The 17,692-nt window shown below is 48.7% G+C and overlaps 5 protein-coding genes across 5 annotated transcripts; 2 read left to right on the top strand and 3 right to left on the bottom strand.

Annotated features, from left to right (window-relative positions):
- Positions 1-1,111: 1,111 nt before the first annotated feature.
- Positions 1,112-3,094, top strand: FPOAC1_008235 (uncharacterized protein; the record flags this gene model as incomplete). Its single annotated transcript, XM_044852680.1, has 3 exons — positions 1,112-1,164; positions 1,268-2,998; positions 3,049-3,094. 3 exons carry the CDS (start codon positions 1,112-1,114, stop codon positions 3,092-3,094), a joined length of 1,830 nt encoding a protein of 609 aa, XP_044705350.1.
- Positions 3,095-3,922: 828 nt separating this feature from the next.
- Positions 3,923-6,340, bottom strand: FPOAC1_008234 (uncharacterized protein; the record flags this gene model as incomplete). The annotated part of the gene is made up of 2 exons (XM_044852679.1): positions 3,923-6,229; positions 6,326-6,340. 2 exons carry the CDS (start codon positions 6,338-6,340, stop codon positions 3,923-3,925), a joined length of 2,322 nt encoding a protein of 773 aa, XP_044705349.1.
- Positions 6,341-7,143: 803 nt separating this feature from the next.
- RPS3 (40S ribosomal protein S3) lies at positions 7,144-8,077 on the top strand (the record flags this gene model as incomplete). The annotated part of the gene is made up of 2 exons (XM_044852678.1): positions 7,144-7,166; positions 7,318-8,077. The coding sequence occupies 2 exons, from the start codon at positions 7,144-7,146 to the stop codon at positions 8,075-8,077; spliced, it is 783 nt and encodes a 260-aa protein (XP_044705348.1).
- A 1,151-nt stretch (positions 8,078-9,228) lies between these two features.
- On the bottom strand, positions 9,229-10,873 carry FPOAC1_008232 (uncharacterized protein; the record flags this gene model as incomplete). Its single annotated transcript, XM_044852677.1, has 7 exons — positions 9,229-9,724; positions 9,777-10,068; positions 10,121-10,372; positions 10,430-10,520; positions 10,625-10,650; positions 10,701-10,744; positions 10,860-10,873. The coding sequence occupies 7 exons, from the start codon at positions 10,871-10,873 to the stop codon at positions 9,229-9,231; spliced, it is 1,215 nt and encodes a 404-aa protein (XP_044705347.1).
- Positions 10,874-14,087: 3,214 nt separating this feature from the next.
- Positions 14,088-16,691, bottom strand: FPOAC1_008231 (uncharacterized protein; the record flags this gene model as incomplete). Its single annotated transcript, XM_044852676.1, has 3 exons — positions 14,088-14,110; positions 14,159-15,443; positions 15,495-16,691. The coding sequence occupies 3 exons, from the start codon at positions 16,689-16,691 to the stop codon at positions 14,088-14,090; spliced, it is 2,505 nt and encodes an 834-aa protein (XP_044705346.1).
- Between the last annotated feature and the right edge of the window lie 1,001 nt (positions 16,692-17,692).

Below are 17,692 nucleotides of genomic sequence, written 5' to 3'. Positions count from 1 at the left end.
ACCGTCCCCGATGGGCGAACAGCCTACTAGGTTAGTAGGTAGGAAGTAGGCAGTAGAAAAGATAATCTCTAAAATTTGAGATATAGGAATGAAAGACCTGAATTTATAGCACAAATACGATAAAGTGATTTCGTCTCTAATACCTCGAGCGCCCAACTTTTGCCCGAGGACAACTTCCATTTGGATAGGACAGCAAATGGCAAAATGTGGCTGAAGTGGGGTTAGAGTGGCTCTTCATTTCCTTAGGAAACATGGATTTGAGGGGCAAGCTTTCTCTAACACTCTTGACACTCATCTTGGCCAGAGCGCCTCAGGTACGAACCTATGTCGTGGTGTGGAACATGGGGACAAGGCCGTTTTTATCCTGGCGGTTTGTATCTGTCCTTCTTGGCACACTGTTTTTGAAAATGTGTTTTAACTTAAAGAAATGGAACAGCTCAAGGTTTTGGCTGTACAGGCGATTGACTCTGAAGGATAAGGATTGTGCTCGACGTCACTATCATAGCTTCGAAATCATCAAGCTCCAAACCCCGCCATTCCCAACTTAGAACAGACAGCATTTAGCCATTAGCAAATTGATTCTTTTTTCGGCAGTCTGATGTTATTGCTTTGAGCAGATAGCATATTGCCTAATTCGAAGCTGTATTGGAAATACCATGTCTGACTTAATCCCGACTGTTCTCTACAAGCTGCCCGCCGTTTGTTTTGACTAAGGTTTATGCCATATAATTCTGTAATTTGCTGAGATCATTCTCTGCAGCATCTCCTTGCAAAACATAGAGCTTTGTTACACCTGTTGCTACGACTGTTGTAATTGCCCTACCATCAGGATGTCAATGTTCGGAGAGGAGTATTGATGATCCGCTAGATCGGACACCCCGCCAAAAGAGCCCGGTAGCGGGGTACCACCTCACCACACTACGGTGCTGTGCTCTCCAGAGTACCGTAGTATCACATCCCACTTCCTTGCCTGTACCTAACAACGACATCCCCAAAATTTCCTGTGACTCAGCGCAGTCCACGTCCAACGCTCGACGGAAATCTCACCTTTATCTTCATATTCCTAGGAAAAGGATTATACAACAAGCCAGGCTCGAGGCTACGCTTCATCATGCCTACCATCTCCGTCGACAAGTACAAGCTTTACGAAGCTCTCGGTCAAAAGTGCGAATGAATGCCCCTCCTCGTTAACCCCCACCATCAAGTCTCCGACTTCGCGACAAAGTCCGATATGCGTATACTAACATGCTTGTTGCGCTTGAAATAGGTTCACGACCGAGGAATTCGAGGACCTCTGCTTCGAATTTGGCATTGAGCTGGACGAGGATACGGAAAACGATGAGCGTCCCATTGTGAACGGCGAGCAGGAGCCTCCCCAGCTCAAAATTGAGATCCCCGCCAACCGATATGATATGCTCTGCTTCGAGGGTATTGTTTCCAACCTCAACGTCTTCCGCGGCAAGACTGAGCCTCCCAAATATCGGCTTGTCGAGCCCTCCAGCGGCAAGCTAGAGACAATTACTGTTAAGCCCGAAGCCGAACAGATCCGACCATACGTCTCTGGCGCTATCCTGCGCAACATCAAATTCGACAAGAGCAGATATGAGTCCTTCATCTCTTTGCAAGACAAGCTTCACCAGAACCTTGCCCGAAACCGAACACTAGTCTCCATCGGCACCCATGATTATGATACTATCAAGGGCCCTTTCACCTACGAGGCTCTGCCTCCTAAGGACATCAAGTTCACCCCCTTGAACCAGACCAAGGAGATGGATTCTGCTGAACTGATGAACTTTTATGAGAACGACAAGCACCTGGGTCGTTTCCTCCACATCATTCGCGACTCTCCAGTCTATCCTGCCATTTACGACTCGAACCGTGTCGTCTGTTCTCTTCCTCCCATCATTAACGGCGATCACTCCAAAATTACATTGGAAACCACCAATGTCTTCATTGAGATCACCGCCACCGACCTTACCAAGCTCGATATCGTCACCGACATCATGGTTACTATGTTCTCCATGTATTGCTCCGAGCCTTTCACTGTTGAGCCTGTCCAGATCAACTCTGACCACAACAACCAAACCCGTGTCACTCCTAACTTGAAGCCTAGAGTCGCTGAGGTTGAGATTGACTACCTAAACAGCTGTACCGGCCTCAAGGAGTCCCCCGAGAGCCTCTGCAAGCTCCTCTCCAAGATGTCCTACACTTCTACTCCTTCATCAAAAGACTCCAACCTTCTCGAGGTTGCTATCCCCCCAACCCGAGCTGATGTTCTCCACCAATGTGACGTGATGGAGGATCTCGCCGTGTGCTACGGTTACAACAACCTGCCTCGTACTGCACCCTCACGAAGTGCCACCGTCGGCGCGCCTCTACCTGTCAACAAGCTCAGTGATATCATTCGTATTGAGACTGCTGTTGCTGGTTGGAGTGAAGTCATGCCCTTGATTCTCTGCAGTCACGACGAGAACTTTGCTTGGCTGAACCGCAAAGATGATGGAAACACCGTCGTGCGTCTGGCCAACCCTAAGACCGCCGAGTATCAAGTCGTGCGATCGAGTCTTCTCCCCGGTCTTCTCAAGACCATTCGTGAGAACAAGGGCCACAGTGTCCCTATGAAGATCTTTGAGGTCTCTGACGTTGTTTTCAAGGATGAGACCCAAGAGCGCAAGGCTCGCAACGAGCGACACTTTGCTGCCGCTTGGTACGGTCGAACCAGTGGGTTTGAGGTAGTCCATGGTCTTCTCGACCGTATTCTGCTCATGCTCCGCACATCTTTCCTTACCCACGAGGAAGGCCTGTCTGGCAAGAGTGTCGACTTTGAGGTGAAGGAAAACCCTAGCAAGTCCGATGGCTATTGGATCGAGGAGCTCGATGATGCTACGTTCTTCGCTGGTCATGCTGCATCAGTGTACCTCCGTCTCGGTGGAAAGGAGAGACGCGTTGGCGAATTTGGTATTCTGCACCCTAGCGTGTTGGAGAAGTTTGATTTGAAGTGAGTAATTGCGGCATTGATATGGGCAACATTGACTGACATCTGCACAGATACCCTGTTAGCACTCTCGAGATCAACCTTGAGGTTTTCCTGTAACATGGTAAAAAGAAAACTAAAAAAAAGGCCGAACGTGAGGGCAAGAGACGAAACAAAAGAACGCGAAACACATATATGGTAGAGATCATGTGGGTATGAATCAAGATCAAGCAAGATCAAGCAAGATAGAGACGTTTCAATCACCGGAATGACGCTACGAGATAGATAAGAACAAAAACGGTGAACATACAAAGCCAGGTTTTGGACTTTTGTTTAATCTAACAGACAACTTTGATGTGCCATGCTATATAAGGTGTCATAAGAAAATCTATGGTCGTCTAAGCCCGCTGTGCATGCACATACGTGGATTGGGCAAATTCAGAATGCATTCGCCACCCGAGTTCAACGCCAAAGCCCAGCTCAAGGTGCTTCTAATGGTAATCCGTCTGTATAAACCAACGGTAATCCCTCCTTTGACGATCAAATTCCAGCTTCCAGATAACTTGATTAAAGCTCGGTCGCCGCTTTCCTGCGCTTCATTTCCAGCCTTGTAAATAATGTCTCCAGGCTTATTAAAGGGTTTGGGTGGTTCACACTTAGAGAATGACGAGGCGTCCCGGGCTTTACTTTTGGTTGTAAGGAAACGTTGGGGGTGGCATGAAAGCAAGACTCTAGAAGTTCACAGTCGCACCGTCTGATGTACTCCCATTCTTCACTCAAGTCGTCAGGCACACTGCGAACACTACCCCAACTTGAAGACATAGCGAAGTCTGTAGTCAAAAGCGGCGGGGCTGCCAGTGTGTGAGACCAGGAACAGCAATGCCTGACAGAATCATGGGTTTCGACCACCAAGTATGGGCCAGGATCTGACTCCGGAAACATGACCTCCTACGCCATCTCACGTAGCTCCTGATCGCTACGAGTGGGTGCGGGAGCTGGATTTGAAGACGAGGCAGACTCGCCGTTGCCAGTAAGTGGTCCAAGCATCCCTTTGCCTAGATTAAGACCTGCGATGCCATCCCGAATAGCGGCAAAAGCGTTGCTGTTAGGCTCAGCAGATGCGCTTCGTTCGATCGGTGCATGTCGTGTTTCTGGCGTCAGTATCTCGTGCGCTGTTTCGACTCCGGAAAGAACCGACGGGGGCCCTGATTTGGAACTCGAAGTCGATGATCTGGGATCAGCATCGGCTTGAATGACGCTAGGGTACTGAAGATTCGATATGGCGGTTTGACGATCTGTTTCGGCTGCCGCTGCAGCATTCAGACCACCATTCATTTCATCCTCAGTCCTTCCAAATACCTGGTGCCACCATCTAATATCCTTAAGCCGCGGTAGAAGAATCCTCTCCTGACCTTTTACATGGTCGTCAATACTGGCATCATAATCCGGGTTTGTGAATTCAGCCCGTCGACAGAGGAAATAGTCCCAAACTGAGGACGTGCGCTCCGCAGCTCGGGCGTCTTTTCTTTGCTTCTCGGAATTGAAAAGGAAAGTACCGTATTGACACGAGTAGAGGTGATATAAAAGACGACGCAAAAAGCGTTCGTTAAATTGGAACCGGGAGCTGTTTTGGCGCAGAAGCTGATAGGTGCAGTCAAGGAACTGGTGGAAAACAGGGCTGACCATCTTTGGGGATGTTGCTTCGTCGTCAACAACCTTTCCGGGTGCTGTTTCGACAACTGCAGCTAAGTCTGGGTCGTCTTTATTTTGATTGAAAAAGCGCTTTGCACCACTCAGAACATTCTGGAAAGCATCGTTTCGGCCGTCATTCTCTCCAGGCTGCACCTTGGAACCTGCAAAAGCATCCTTTTGCACATTGAACCAGTCTTCGTGGTTCAAATGACCAGATCGTAGTCTAAACATGTGCCCAAAAGAGAGCCAGTCCTTCTCGACGAGGACGATGAATCCCTCAATAGTGCGGTAGTAAGGGTCTAGCATGATTTGAGCCAACGCACTGAGCTGACTTGTGCGATCCCAGCCATCAGAGCAGTGTATGAGAACATGGGAGTGGTTGATGCCAATCTGCCTAGCAATGATAGCTGACCCATCCAGAACATTGTGAATATGTCGCAGCCAATTACTTTGATGGAGCAGCTCTCTGTTTGGTGGCAGAGGCGAAATATCGGCATCTTTAAGGGCGTCGACGACCTTATTGAGAGAACTTCGCATAACGTGAATATTCTCAATACTAAGGAATATCTTTCGTGCAAACTTGTACTTGTCCATATTTTCTGAGCCCATTCCCTGAACTTGATTCACCATGGCGTTTATAGTTGGACGAGCGTCCACAATCAAATTAGTCTGCTGGGCACCGTATACCTGACGCTTACCAGAAGCATCATACACTGCAGCTGATTTTGAAATAAGCTCGTCTTCATAACGTTCTGTCTCGGAGAGTTCTGGCTCTGTTGTTGAGCTTGCAAAAGATACATCGGCTTGACTCGAAAAGGGAGTGGTGTCTTCGGACCCGGGCGGCAAGAGAGCGTTAAAAGATGCCGCCACTAGTTTCTCGTCTTGTACATTCGTCTTTCTTGTTATCCCAGAAAGAGGTTGAGAGCTTCGAGTAATGGTGCAGTTGTTGATAGGATGAATGTACGACAGTGCTGGGACACGATTTCTCGAACGGAACTCCTTCGCATATTTGAGAACGTTGTCGGAAATTTGGGTCGGAACGACCAAAAATGCAGGATATGTGTCGCAAAAGGTGTAATCCTTATTAATGTGCGTGATCCTCCAGCCTCTGTCAGGTAGCTTCTCACTAATTCCCTGTCGCCTAAACTCGGCTTTTGGATTGTAGAATGACCAGCCTCCAACTTCCCGCTCATGCTTCAGGGGTTTGTGATTAAACGCGTATAGCTTTTCGACCGTCCCAAGCTTGCAGGTTCGAGATTTGATGAAATCGAACGTATCGCGGGCGATCTCACTGTCGGTGAAGTTGAATGTCACAAACGTAAAGTCACGGCATCGTAATCGAATCGACGGAGCTTGGCGTGACCCAGGTGGGACTGGCCGGAATGCGCAGTGGCACAGCATTGGGAATGGAATCCATCTTTCTCGAACTTTTGGTTTCTGTGAAGGGTCTGGAGGGTTTCCAGATTGATCAACGGGGGCGCAGAACACCAAATGGAAGTCAGTCAGTCGCAAAGTGCCATTTGTAATTTGGCCACCGTAGATACCCTGAACACTCTCGACAATCTAAGCTACGTTAGAAACTTTGGGAATAGTGCTGAGTGCTGAACAAGCGGTTAAGTGTTATAAAAGAGGTGACTTTGACTGTACGATTTCACATACCTTGCGGGCCTCCATTTTGGCAAACCGTGGGGTGGTATGCACCACAGTTTCGCCAGCTCCTCGTCTCTTGGGTGAGAGTTTTTGCAAGATCAAGATGATCTATCAGGTGTGAGGCTATCTTCTGTTCGTAATCGCTTAAGTGTCGATGCGGAAGTGATTCGTCAGGAGCTCGTGAGGCGGTGATGCGGAGGTAGATGGATATCGCGGGGCCGCCGGAAGACGAAGAAGTTAGTAGTTGCAGTGAGGCGACCAGAAATTAGAATATTATAAGATGACTTGTGACATTTTTATAAACAGCCCCGAATCTCAAGCAACGAAATGAGCCAAACCGCCTGCCCTTGAGTGAAGGTTTAAGTTTATTTTAATAGCCTGAGATGACTACGGCTCGTCCATCATCACGAGCCACAGGCGCAGATTCCCACCCAACGTAAATGGCACCTATAGACCCCGACGTCAGAGGCATGGCCCAAGCGCTTTCCCCATTCTGGGACATCTTTTCCAATTTCAGCAGAATAGTTTCTCCGTCTGCCGGGTCATCATCCAGAGTGTACGTACCTTATGGAGCGAGTTAGTAGGTACGGAGTTGCAAAGCAGCCCCGCAATTGGGAAGGAGCAAGTGTGCACCCGCTTGCCAGATTTAGGGCTCAACCACACACCAAAAAATTGAACGGCCATTTGTGAGTGTCAGTGAGGCTCGAAATCCACCCAGGATCGCGAATCTTTCTCTTCAGCCCGTTAACCCTCAGCTCGCCAACAGACTCAAGACAAGACACCTGTAGTCACGTCCAGTCCCGACAACACAAGTCAATTTTTTCAAGATGGCTCACCCCGGATCTCAGATGTGAGTTACTGTCTGCGCCCGTCCATCCTCTCGTTCGAAGAAGCGAAGCCATTATTGCATTATCGTCGCCACCCCGCCAAAGTAGAAATCACTACGGAAATCAAGAATAAACAGATATAAAGAGCCTTCACTGACAATTCCTCTCTTACAGTTCCAAGAGGAGAAAGTTCGTCGCTGACGGTGTCTTCTACGCCGAGCTCAACGAGTTCTTCCAGCGCGAGCTCGCTGAGGAGGGTTACTCCGGCGTCGAGGTCCGCGTTACCCCCACCGTTACCGACATCATCATCCGAGCCACCCACACCCAGGAGGTTCTCGGCGAGCAGGGCCGCCGCATTCGTGAGCTCACCTCGCTCATCCAGAAGCGATTCAAGTTCCCCGAGAACTCCGTGTCCCTCTACGCCGCCAAGGTCCAGAACCGTGGTCTCTCCGCTGTCGCTCAGTGCGAGTCCCTCCGATACAAGCTTCTCAACGGTCTCGCCGTTCGACGTGCCTGCTATGGTGTTCTCCGTTTCATCATGGAGTCTGGTGCCAAGGGTTGTGAGGTTGTTGTCTCTGGTAAGCTCCGTGCTGCCCGTGCCAAGTCCATGAAGTTCACCGACGGCTTCATGATTCACTCTGGTCAGCCCGCCAAGGACTTCATTGACCACGCCACCCGCCACGTCCTTCTCCGACAGGGTGTCCTCGGTATCAAGGTCAAGATCATGCGTGGCTCCGACCCCGAGGGCAAGGCTGGTCCCCAGAAGACCCTCCCTGACGCTGTTACCATCATCGAGCCCAAGGAGGAGCAGGCTGTTCTCCAGCCCGTCAGCCAAGACTACGGTGCTAAGGCCGCCCAGGCTGCTCAGGCTGCTCAGGATGCCCGAGTTGCTGAGGAGGAGGGTGGTGAGGAGGTCCAGGCTGTTGAGCAATAGGATGCTTAAAACACCAGGCTGGGAAAAGCCACCAAAACCTTACGAAGGAAGATGGGAGACCCGTGGGATGAGGGACGGAGGTCTACTCAGGCGTCAATTGTTCATTTGCATCTGCTAAGGGCACGGAAGGTTTCATTCTTGCTTGTAATGGTAGGCAAAGCATAAAAGAGAAAAAATGAGACCTAAAGATTACGACGACACGTCATATGGCCGTGTCTTCTGTCTACCAATCCCCTGACTCCAGTATCTTTGCGGGTCTGTCTTTTCTTCATAACTGTGTGTCTGACTGTTAAAGTGTATAAATCGCCAGAAACAATTGGTTCCAACCCTACTACTATGTGATTGAGGTACTAAAGTCGACCCCTCCTGACGATATGATACGAATATGAAATGCAAAAGACAAAGGGGATTGATTATTGCTCTCAACACTAGGTAATATTAGAATTTCAGCCCATGCCCTCATCTTCCACTCCGTCAGAGCTGCAACTAAATTCTGTCATGTGTTAAGTATCATGTCGTAATAGGTTCTGTCTATGCAAATAGGTAGCCTCTGGCCTTTTCCCATCTCTTGTTATAAATTCAAACTTGGGCGTTCTCAACCCTAGAAAAAAGCCCTGCGACTTGGACAACAGATCTACAACATCCCGAACCGTTTATGACCCTCGAAACTTCGGCGGCAACGCCCGCGTTAGTCACCCTTTTCATCGCTGTCCAGTATAAAAAGTCTTCTTTGATCCGAACCCCATGTGTGTGATCATTGCCTCCCGTCGCTTACGCCCTCCGGTTATCGTACAACGAGAATTTGCCTGTCGGCCCCAATACAAAATCCGCCAACGCCGTCCAAGACCATGTGCCCATAGTACTCCAGTAATAGCAAACAATACGTCTCGTTTGGTTCCGAGTCCCGACCCCGTTGTGCATTGGAAAACCATAGTTGACACCCAACATTAAAGCATGTCGTTGCGTAATGTACCATCCATGAATGCTGCCCATACTCCGAGGACAAATGCCCGGTCAAATGGCTTGAAAATGTACAATGCTTGTTTAAGATGCTGAAACATGCAGAATATTGTTGCGAAGCTTTCCCTCGACAAGCTGTCAAGAAGTTCATTGCTCCGCACTTGTGTTACGCAATGCGTTGCATAACATTATCATCGGTCGCCTGATTTGTGGCGATTGTCGAGTTCGATGCTGTTGTCGTAAGTTGCCTTGCCGTTGCCATTGCCATTGGTACGTCGCAGGTCGTCATCGCTGTCGTCGCTGTCGTCAGCTAGGTCGGTCAGAGCGAAACCAGCAGCTTCCTCTTCATCGTACGCCCGAATCAGACCCTCGCGATCTCCTCGCTGGCTGCTGATGCTGTGTCGGGAAGGGTCGCCGCTTCTTCGAGCTTGCATGCTTAAACGAGTTTGTAAACCAGAAACCATATCGGTGCCGGTAGCGTCGCTTCCTCCTCGACCTGCGCTTAGTCTTTGACCATGGGGGTCGCCTCTCGACAGGTTTAGGAGATAGACACCAGTGAAGGTGACTAAGAATCCGCAGAGCAAAGAGAGAGTGTTGACAGGGTCGTTTGTGTTGAATCCGGTGAAAAGGATGAAAGAAGCGCAAAGGGTCGCTGTCGTAAAGGTAACGTAGTATAGGGGGTTGACGCTGGCACATATATTAGTAGAGCTTTTCGCATATCCTTTTGCCGATTACTTACATGTTGGTTGGAAAATTGGCTAGAGCTTTGTTGAAGTAATTCATTTGGGTCAGAATGCAGACGGCAGTCAAGATCATGAAAACATAAGTTGAGGGGTGGCTGAACTGGTTGTGGCCAGCAAAGGTGAGCTTGAGCGCAATACCAAAAGCCTTGACAGACATGACGGAGATGGATCCAACGGTAGAACAAATGGAAAGGTAAATGAGAGCGTTCTTCTTGCCATATCTGGGGGCAATTCTGTAAATCATAAAGACGGCGAAACCAACGACGGCGAAGGCGTAGAGAAGGAAACCTGACACCAGTTAGAAATGACTTCGTAGTAATCCTTTTCTCCAATTACGAACCTGGCTGAATGGCCAAATGCAGAATCTCGTCGACGGTCTCAATCTCTTCATCTGGAGGCGCGTGGAGCACAATGATAACGGCGCCAATCAGGCATATAGCACTGCCCAGCTTGCCCAGAGTACCAAGTTCTTCTTTGAGGAAATAAGAGCCGAGAACGGCACCAATGAGCACACTGAGAGCTCCAAGGGGAGTGACGAGAATAGCAGGGGCGAAAGCGTATGCGGCAAAGTTGCAAATTTCTCCGAGAGCAACTATTATTGTGTATTAGCACAGCCCTCGAAAAGATCAAATCACGATACGGTACTTACGAGTTGCGATACCTGCCCACCACAAGGGATTCTTGAGATACACATACCCGTCGCCTTCAAAGCCATGTCGCTCTTCTGCTTGGATCAATCCCTGATAACTGGTTAGTCTTATGTATATTGCTAAATGACAAGCCGTAACAAAGCGCCGGGGCGTTTGCAGGCTTGTTACTCGTGAACGTCAGTTATTTGACGAACCTTTTTTGTGATAACAAAACTTGTTCCTGGAATGTTATTAGCATGGCGCATTCATTATACAGAAGAAAGAACATACCAATGGCGAGTGCCGATGTCATGGCGAGAGCCAGACCAATATACCTAGAAGTCATGTCAGCTTTGCTATCATGGGCGAATCGGGGGATCGGGTTGCGACAAAGGACCGATCCAAGTGGCCTTTCAGGAGTAGGACCACGCCAAGTGGTACGCGACGTACTTGTCTTCAATCATGATGTCTAAGAGAGCGCACAACAGCGACGAAGCGCACGAAGTCGACTATCTATAGAGAATTCCAATACGTTGAAAGCAACTGTTCAAGTTGAGACAATGTTTGGGTGAAATGCGCCTGGAGAGTGTCGAGTAAAGTCGTCGAGTCAAGTCGAGGCACAAGGATCGTTGACAGTTGGCGTAGGCTCGCACCGGGCGAGAAAAGCCGCGTAGCAATAACGAGTGTTGAGGCGACTGGGCTGATGCGAAGTAGGGGCTCAAGTCTTATCGCAAACACATCAAAGAGCTGTCTTTAACTCGTCGTCAAGCGATATGTCTCGTCGATGTTGGCGTGGACGCTTGCAGAGTGACTCGGCTATGGAGGGGGTACCGACGTATGCAACTCGCAGGCAGGCAATTCGCGATGACGGAAAAGGATCGGCCGAAAGTATATTCGTCTCGTTGAATAGTTATCGAATTCGTGAGTGTCGAGAGTTGACAGGGTCGTGTCTTGTCAAACCAAGCAAGCAGGAGGTGAAAGGCTCGTAAGGCGCGACAAGACGAGACGATATTCGCAGATGGCAGGGGGGTTAGTAGGGTAAAAAGGGACAGCTTGGCTGGATTGCAAAAATGGAGAGGCTACTGCAGTGTGGATGAGACGAGTGAGCAGCTTAGTTAGGTCGGGTCTGACTTTGTGTGGGAGAGACAAAGTTTGGGGAGGCCAGATCAGACCTGACGAGACCAGACAGGGGGGTTCAGTAGACTACAGGCGACGGGAGGCTTGAACAAAACCAGAAGTGGAGAAGACAAGTACATGAGTTGCAGTGAAACAACAGGTGTGGGACCAAGTACACCCAACCCAACCTCAAGCAGTCCGAGTTCAAAAGGTTTCAAAAGAGGGCGCCAATGGACCCATAGGCCCCCCCTGGCGTCAGGTCCTTGTCCCTGGCGTTACAGTGCTTTCCTAGAAAACACTACAATAAAGATGGAGTCGAAAAAAACCTAAGCCCTGAGGGATGACTGGGTGGCCCGTACAGTTCCAGTGCATTACGTTTGCTCTTTTGCATTTCCCCCCGCCGCATCTGACGACACTTCATTCCACGATCCATTTATTGGAAAAGAGACTACTAGCATCCATTAGATAAAACAATTTATTGGTAAAACGGTAGCGTTACAAAACCTGGCACAGACCCAGGTGTCAAAACGCAGTAATTGCTAATTCACTGACTGCCTGTGAAAATGAATCTGCTTTAGTACTTACCTAGTTATATGATGAGATGAAGTCTCAGGTTACCCTCATGATATGCACCTGTGCTGGCCTGAATAATAAATATAAGTAGACAGATACGGAGTAGGAACTCAATTTCTAGGGCTGGGGCTTAGACAGAAGACGATCAATGAAAGTGGTCTTTCCCACCCCTGAGCTAATAACTCGACACATCACGCACAGCAACAGTTACGTTACTACAAGCCAAGTACGTGTTGTAGACAATGGAATCTCCTAACCCACATCATGCCATCAATGAATAGCCTAGATAAATGAATGACCTTTGTTGATTCGACGTAGATCTTTCTCTATATCGATTCCCCAACTTCATCTTAGCGCTCGCTTATTGTTGATTGATTCAAGGGGTTCAACATCTTCCCACTATGGTACCTATGTATCTACGGACACAAATGTAACTTCTCCCCCTTAGCTTGCTTGCAACCGACCTTTCCACTACCACTCAGGTGCACTCGCCTCAAAGTAGGTTGTCAACCCCCTGGAACCTTTCCTTGCCTCCTAGCAGTCCCATTTTGTCCCGTTTGAACCATGGAGTCCTCGTGTCCACGTCAGCAACCCGCACTGCATCGATAAATCAGTGAATTTTGGGGATGGGGTACTTTTTTTTTAGCATCCGCAATTCATTAGTGCCTCGCTCAGCTCCGCTGTATGAGGTACCTATGGATAAGCCAGTCCGGAATACGGACAAGATAGATCGAGAACACCCCCTACAACGCCTCCCGCACGCCACATTAAAATTTCCCACATCTAAGCCTCACCCACCTGTAGTTAACTTGAAGCCAATACTTAGGTAGTTACATAGACCTATTCTACAAAATACCTTTGAAAACAATATTATATGACTGACTGCTTTGATACGTGATTTTGTTGCACCGCAAATATGACACACTTGTCATTTTAGGCGGCTAAAGTCTTGTTCCTGATCGACGTGCTTAGCGCACAAACTTAATCAACCCCTAATGTACCCGATACCTTCAAACGGGGATCCATGACGTCCTTTAATGCTGGATGGTTTAGTCTTTGCTTAAGACGGTGGCTCTAGTTAATTCTCGACGGATGATTTGTTTCAAGCCAGTTTGTTTCTGATTCATGGAGCTCGTCTGCATTGCAGCACACCTTAGCTACAACAAAGCAAATCAATTGACCAACAACAATATAATGCGCTGGTGACACAGTTGGTGAGATGCTATACACGGGGTCGAGGCAGCTATAAGGCCTACGAGATCCTGAATCAACGTTCACTCAATAAAGCAACTTCCTGCGGGTGCTGGTAAGTTTGCATTACTTTCTATGATAAGGCAATACCAGCATCAATATGTGCCTTTGAGTTGTCCCCGACTTCAGTATAGATCCCCATCACGAATGCTCTTCGTCTTAATCGCCTCCACAAAGCTTCGACTCCCAGCAATATCCGTAGCTTTGAGTTTCACCCCCTAAAACGCCTCAATTCCATCCCACGAGCCATATCATACAGAACTAATCCACCACCAGTTCTCTTACCGACTGAGGCATCGCAGTTCGTTCTAAACTATTAAGTTGAAAGAGGAAGGGGTATCGACACTTGTGTCACCGTCACCGTCAACGAGTACGAAACAAAAAAAAACAAAAACAAAGACCATGTCGTCGACGGCCGAAAAAAGGCTCTGGCCCCGTAGGCAGTGCCATGCCGTCCTATTGTGTTAGTCATCGCTATTTCATTACTTACCTACGCTGAAGACACTCACATGGGCTTCGTTGGCCCATGTTGAGTTGTTTGGAAACAACCGATTTCTTACCACCAGAAAAGTCGCTGCAACAGTGGGACTGGACAATGACCTCGGCCAAAATATCCTTCTATCAATAGCTCAGGTCCTCACTGTGCGCCGAATTACCGGCAGCTATTGCTTTTAGTTACGATGATAGAGCGTTGGCCGAAATTGGAGGATTATGGTAGTTAGTTTGGGGTAGAAGGTTTCAAGGACGGCGACGTTTGGCATCTACACAATGTTAGTCAACTCGATTTGTGAGAACGTGTTGCACCGTACCTTGCTCAACTTCCGCATCGTGTTCATCGTCATCCCCGCGGGATCGCTTACCAGCGGCAGAGGGTGTGGTTGGCTCTTGATCATCTGCCTCAGGCTCGTCCCTCCAATCGATTTCGTCCAGGTCGTTCTCTCCAGTGTTGGCCTTGCCAGTTGCTTCAGCTTCAGTAGAAACTTCGCCAAGGTCGATGTTGAAAAACGCAGCGTCCTCCTCTTCCTGCAGCGTGGTAGTGGTGCTTGTGCCATTGGTCTGGGCACTGGTGACCTCAGGTTCGCCGAAACCACCTTCTTCAGTCTCTTCAATCTCTTCGGTGGCTTCGGCAACCACGTTGTCGTTCACCTCAGCATCGTCGTCCAGATCGAAATTGGCAAATGGGTCGGCATCACTTTCAGCATGCGCTGGATAAAATTCGTCAGTATCATTGAAAGAAAAGGTTGTGCTGAAGTCGGATATAGAGTGTGCATGTTTGTAAGGAAAGGAATTGGGGGTTAGCCTATTAGGCTGTTGATCGTAAACGAGTCCGTGATTGGCCTTCAGGGATTGCCGGTATTCCCTTTCTTCTCGGTTATGCTTCTCAACATACCCCGAGACACAAGGTTCACAGAGACAGAAGTCGGGGTGGTAGCAACAAATGAAACTGGTGGAGGGTGAGGTTGTTTTACCGTTTTGTTCATGGCCTTCGTTCTCGATAACCGCATTAGGTTCTTCGATGACTTCCAGTAGTGCCTCGGCATTGATCGAAGCACTAGCTGGTGTTGCAACTTGAGTTTCAGTAGTAATTTCTTTGTCGTCCGGACCAGCACCCTCATGGCTGGCCGCTTCTTGGACCTCAAGAATAGCAGTGTCAAGATTCGCATGTTCTTTTGCTGAATATTCATCGTCGACTTCTGCCTCTGCCTCCCCTTCCTCCTCTGTTTCCTCTGCCTCCTCTGCCTCCCCTTCCTCATCGTGGTGATCGTTGCCATTCTCTCCGTCACCGGCGTTTTCGTCAACCGGGCTGTCGAATTCGTCCAGCTCTTCATGGACACCATCGATTGTCGCAGCTGTTTCAAGCATGCCCGTGTCAACCGTCATAGGAGTCTCGAAAAGGTGAATAACTTCGTCAAGGCCCTTGCCTGCCGTAGTACTCTTAAAGAGAGATTCGAGGCGCTTCTCTGCGTTGGGTTTAGTAAAGAGATAAGTATACATGATCCGTGAACTGTCAGGGTCTTGGTTCTTGACAAGAAGATCAAAAATCTCAAGAACTTGGCGAAAAGTAACATTTGTCATGAGTTCGCCTTGTGTTGCCTGGTACATCATGTTAGCAGGTTCTCGGCGGAAGATCAACCTTTGTCTCACCTCTGAAAGTTCGAGGCCGAGCTCGTCGACCTGGAGTACCAAGTCGTCATCCGCGGCAATCTCGTTTTCCAGTTCGGTTCGGAGACCAGCCAGTAATTCCTCAAGTGGCTGATCTAAAACCGATGTGTCGGCAAAAAAGCTGTTGGTGGTGGTAGAAAACATGGGGAACTCGTCTCCCTTATACTGTACCGTGATAGCGGGAAACTCGTCATTGGGCTTCCCGTTCAAGTCGTCATCAGAAGCGGAAAGTTCTGCATGTTGGGGGTCGATCAATTGGTCTTCATTGTGTTCATCTTCTCCCACTTCATAACCATCATCTTCTGTGACTTTGACTTCGCCAATAGTTTCGAGATCTTGTTCTGTTCCTGGAGCTATGACCTCTTCATGACTGACTGTATGCTCTTCTTCGTAGAACTCTTGGTTACTGTTAGAAGCATCTACCTGCTCATGGTCATCCACGGCTAAGTCCGCGGCCTCAACGTTTTCAAATACGGACCCCTCATGTTCAGCCGGCACTTCCTGTGGATCCAGAAATTCGTCTTGGTCGGCATGACTGCTAGAGGCATGTTTTTCCTCCAGGACTTGCTCGGCTGCGTCTTGTTCGGGTACAGGGGTGCTATCGCCAGGTTCCTGGATTTTGTGGCTTGCAGCAAGATCGGTTGCCTGCTCTTCCCCGGAATCTGTTGGCTGATTTGCCGTCTCGGTAGTCACATCTTGTTGAGGCTTGTCAAGTTCTGCGTCTTCTTCAAATTCGTAATCGATTTCATGTGTAGATGCGCCGTCATCCGGAATATCGTCTCTCTGGGTGGTTGTTTCGTTCGGATCCCTAGGGTTACTATCGTATTCTTGCTCTTCCTCGTTGGACGATTGTGCTATAACAGCAGGTTCTTGCTTTTGAAGCTCGGGGGCCTCGCTGACTTCATAATCCACAGGTTCTGAACTATGTGCTGTATCGTCGACATCGTGAAGGTCAAATTCAACATCTTCGCCCATCATTCCGTTCGTCTCATACGTGTGGTGGTTCATAACATCCTCGTCTTCATCCATCTCTCTATCCACACCTTCGAGATTACCATCCAACTTCTCCAAATCTTGGGCTGAGTCTGCCATTTCGGTGTCAAAATCGATCATATCGTCTTCGTTTCGGCCGTCGAAGCCCGACTTGGCCATATCGAGTTCCATTTCGATCTCCGTCATGTTTTTTTTTTCGGCGAGTTTTTGGGTGTCAAAACACTTCGACTTATGCAGGCAAGTCAGGATGAAGGCCCAAAAGCTGAGAAATGTAAAAAAAAAAAAGAAGAAAAAAATTCGCAATCTACAACGAGATATACGTCGCGAAAGGAAACAAAGTCGGGGCTGCTTCAGGGGCGCAAGCTCTGGTATAGGTTGCAGACGCGGTAATGGGCTATATCAAACAGTCAAAGACCAAGCTTGAATGGAAATGCAATTTAAGCTGGTATGCGACATTTGATCAAGTGAGTCAGATTCTGTGTGTGAGTGTAAAGTAGAAGAACGTTAACGCGCGACGTTCTCTAGATGAGCCGAGTTTTGTGTTGTGATTGTTGCACCTTTGAAAGAAAGAAATGAATGAATAGCAGATTGCGTTGACGTGAAAGGTGAAAATGGCAAATGGGCCAACCTTACGGAGTAGTACCTAGACAAAGGTAAATTGATGCCACTAACCGTAGCAAGCGCGTAGGGAGGTACTTGTCCGGTAGGTAGCAGCAATCTTTGGTGCCTAGGTAGGTACTAGTAGGCCGGTACTAAAGGCAAATCGCTAGGTAGTGATTCAGCAGACTGTGGACCCCAGGGCGAGCAGAAAGGCTGAAGAGGTGAAAGGCCAGGGAGAGGCTGGCGCTTGCCTGAATAAGACTAGCGTTGGATAGGCGGGCAGGTGCATGGTATGGAGCCCTCAGGGTGTCAGAAGAATTGGCCGCTAGAAGCATGAGAGACGAAATTACTAGGTCATCTTATCGTACTTAGACCAGACCTCTTAGACTACTTATTTTTTGTAACCTAAGACTTAAGGAGGTCATTTTTTCTACTACCCACTAGGGAGCTTAGGTGCTCTTTATCGTCAATCCCCCTTCCATAATTAACAGCTTCTTCCAGGTGGCCTGTACCTGGAGGGGAGGTACGTACCTCTACTGACTCCTGCACCTCCCACCGACCTGACTTGAATATTGGCCCGCTCTACC

The sequence above is a fragment of the Fusarium poae genome, chromosome 3, assembly GCF_019609905.1.
Source record: "Fusarium poae strain DAOMC 252244 chromosome 3, whole genome shotgun sequence".
NCBI classification, from domain to species: domain Eukaryota; kingdom Fungi; phylum Ascomycota; class Sordariomycetes; order Hypocreales; family Nectriaceae; genus Fusarium; species Fusarium poae.
Note: the sequence above shows the minus strand (reverse complement) of the source record. Positions and strands in the feature narration are given on the sequence as shown.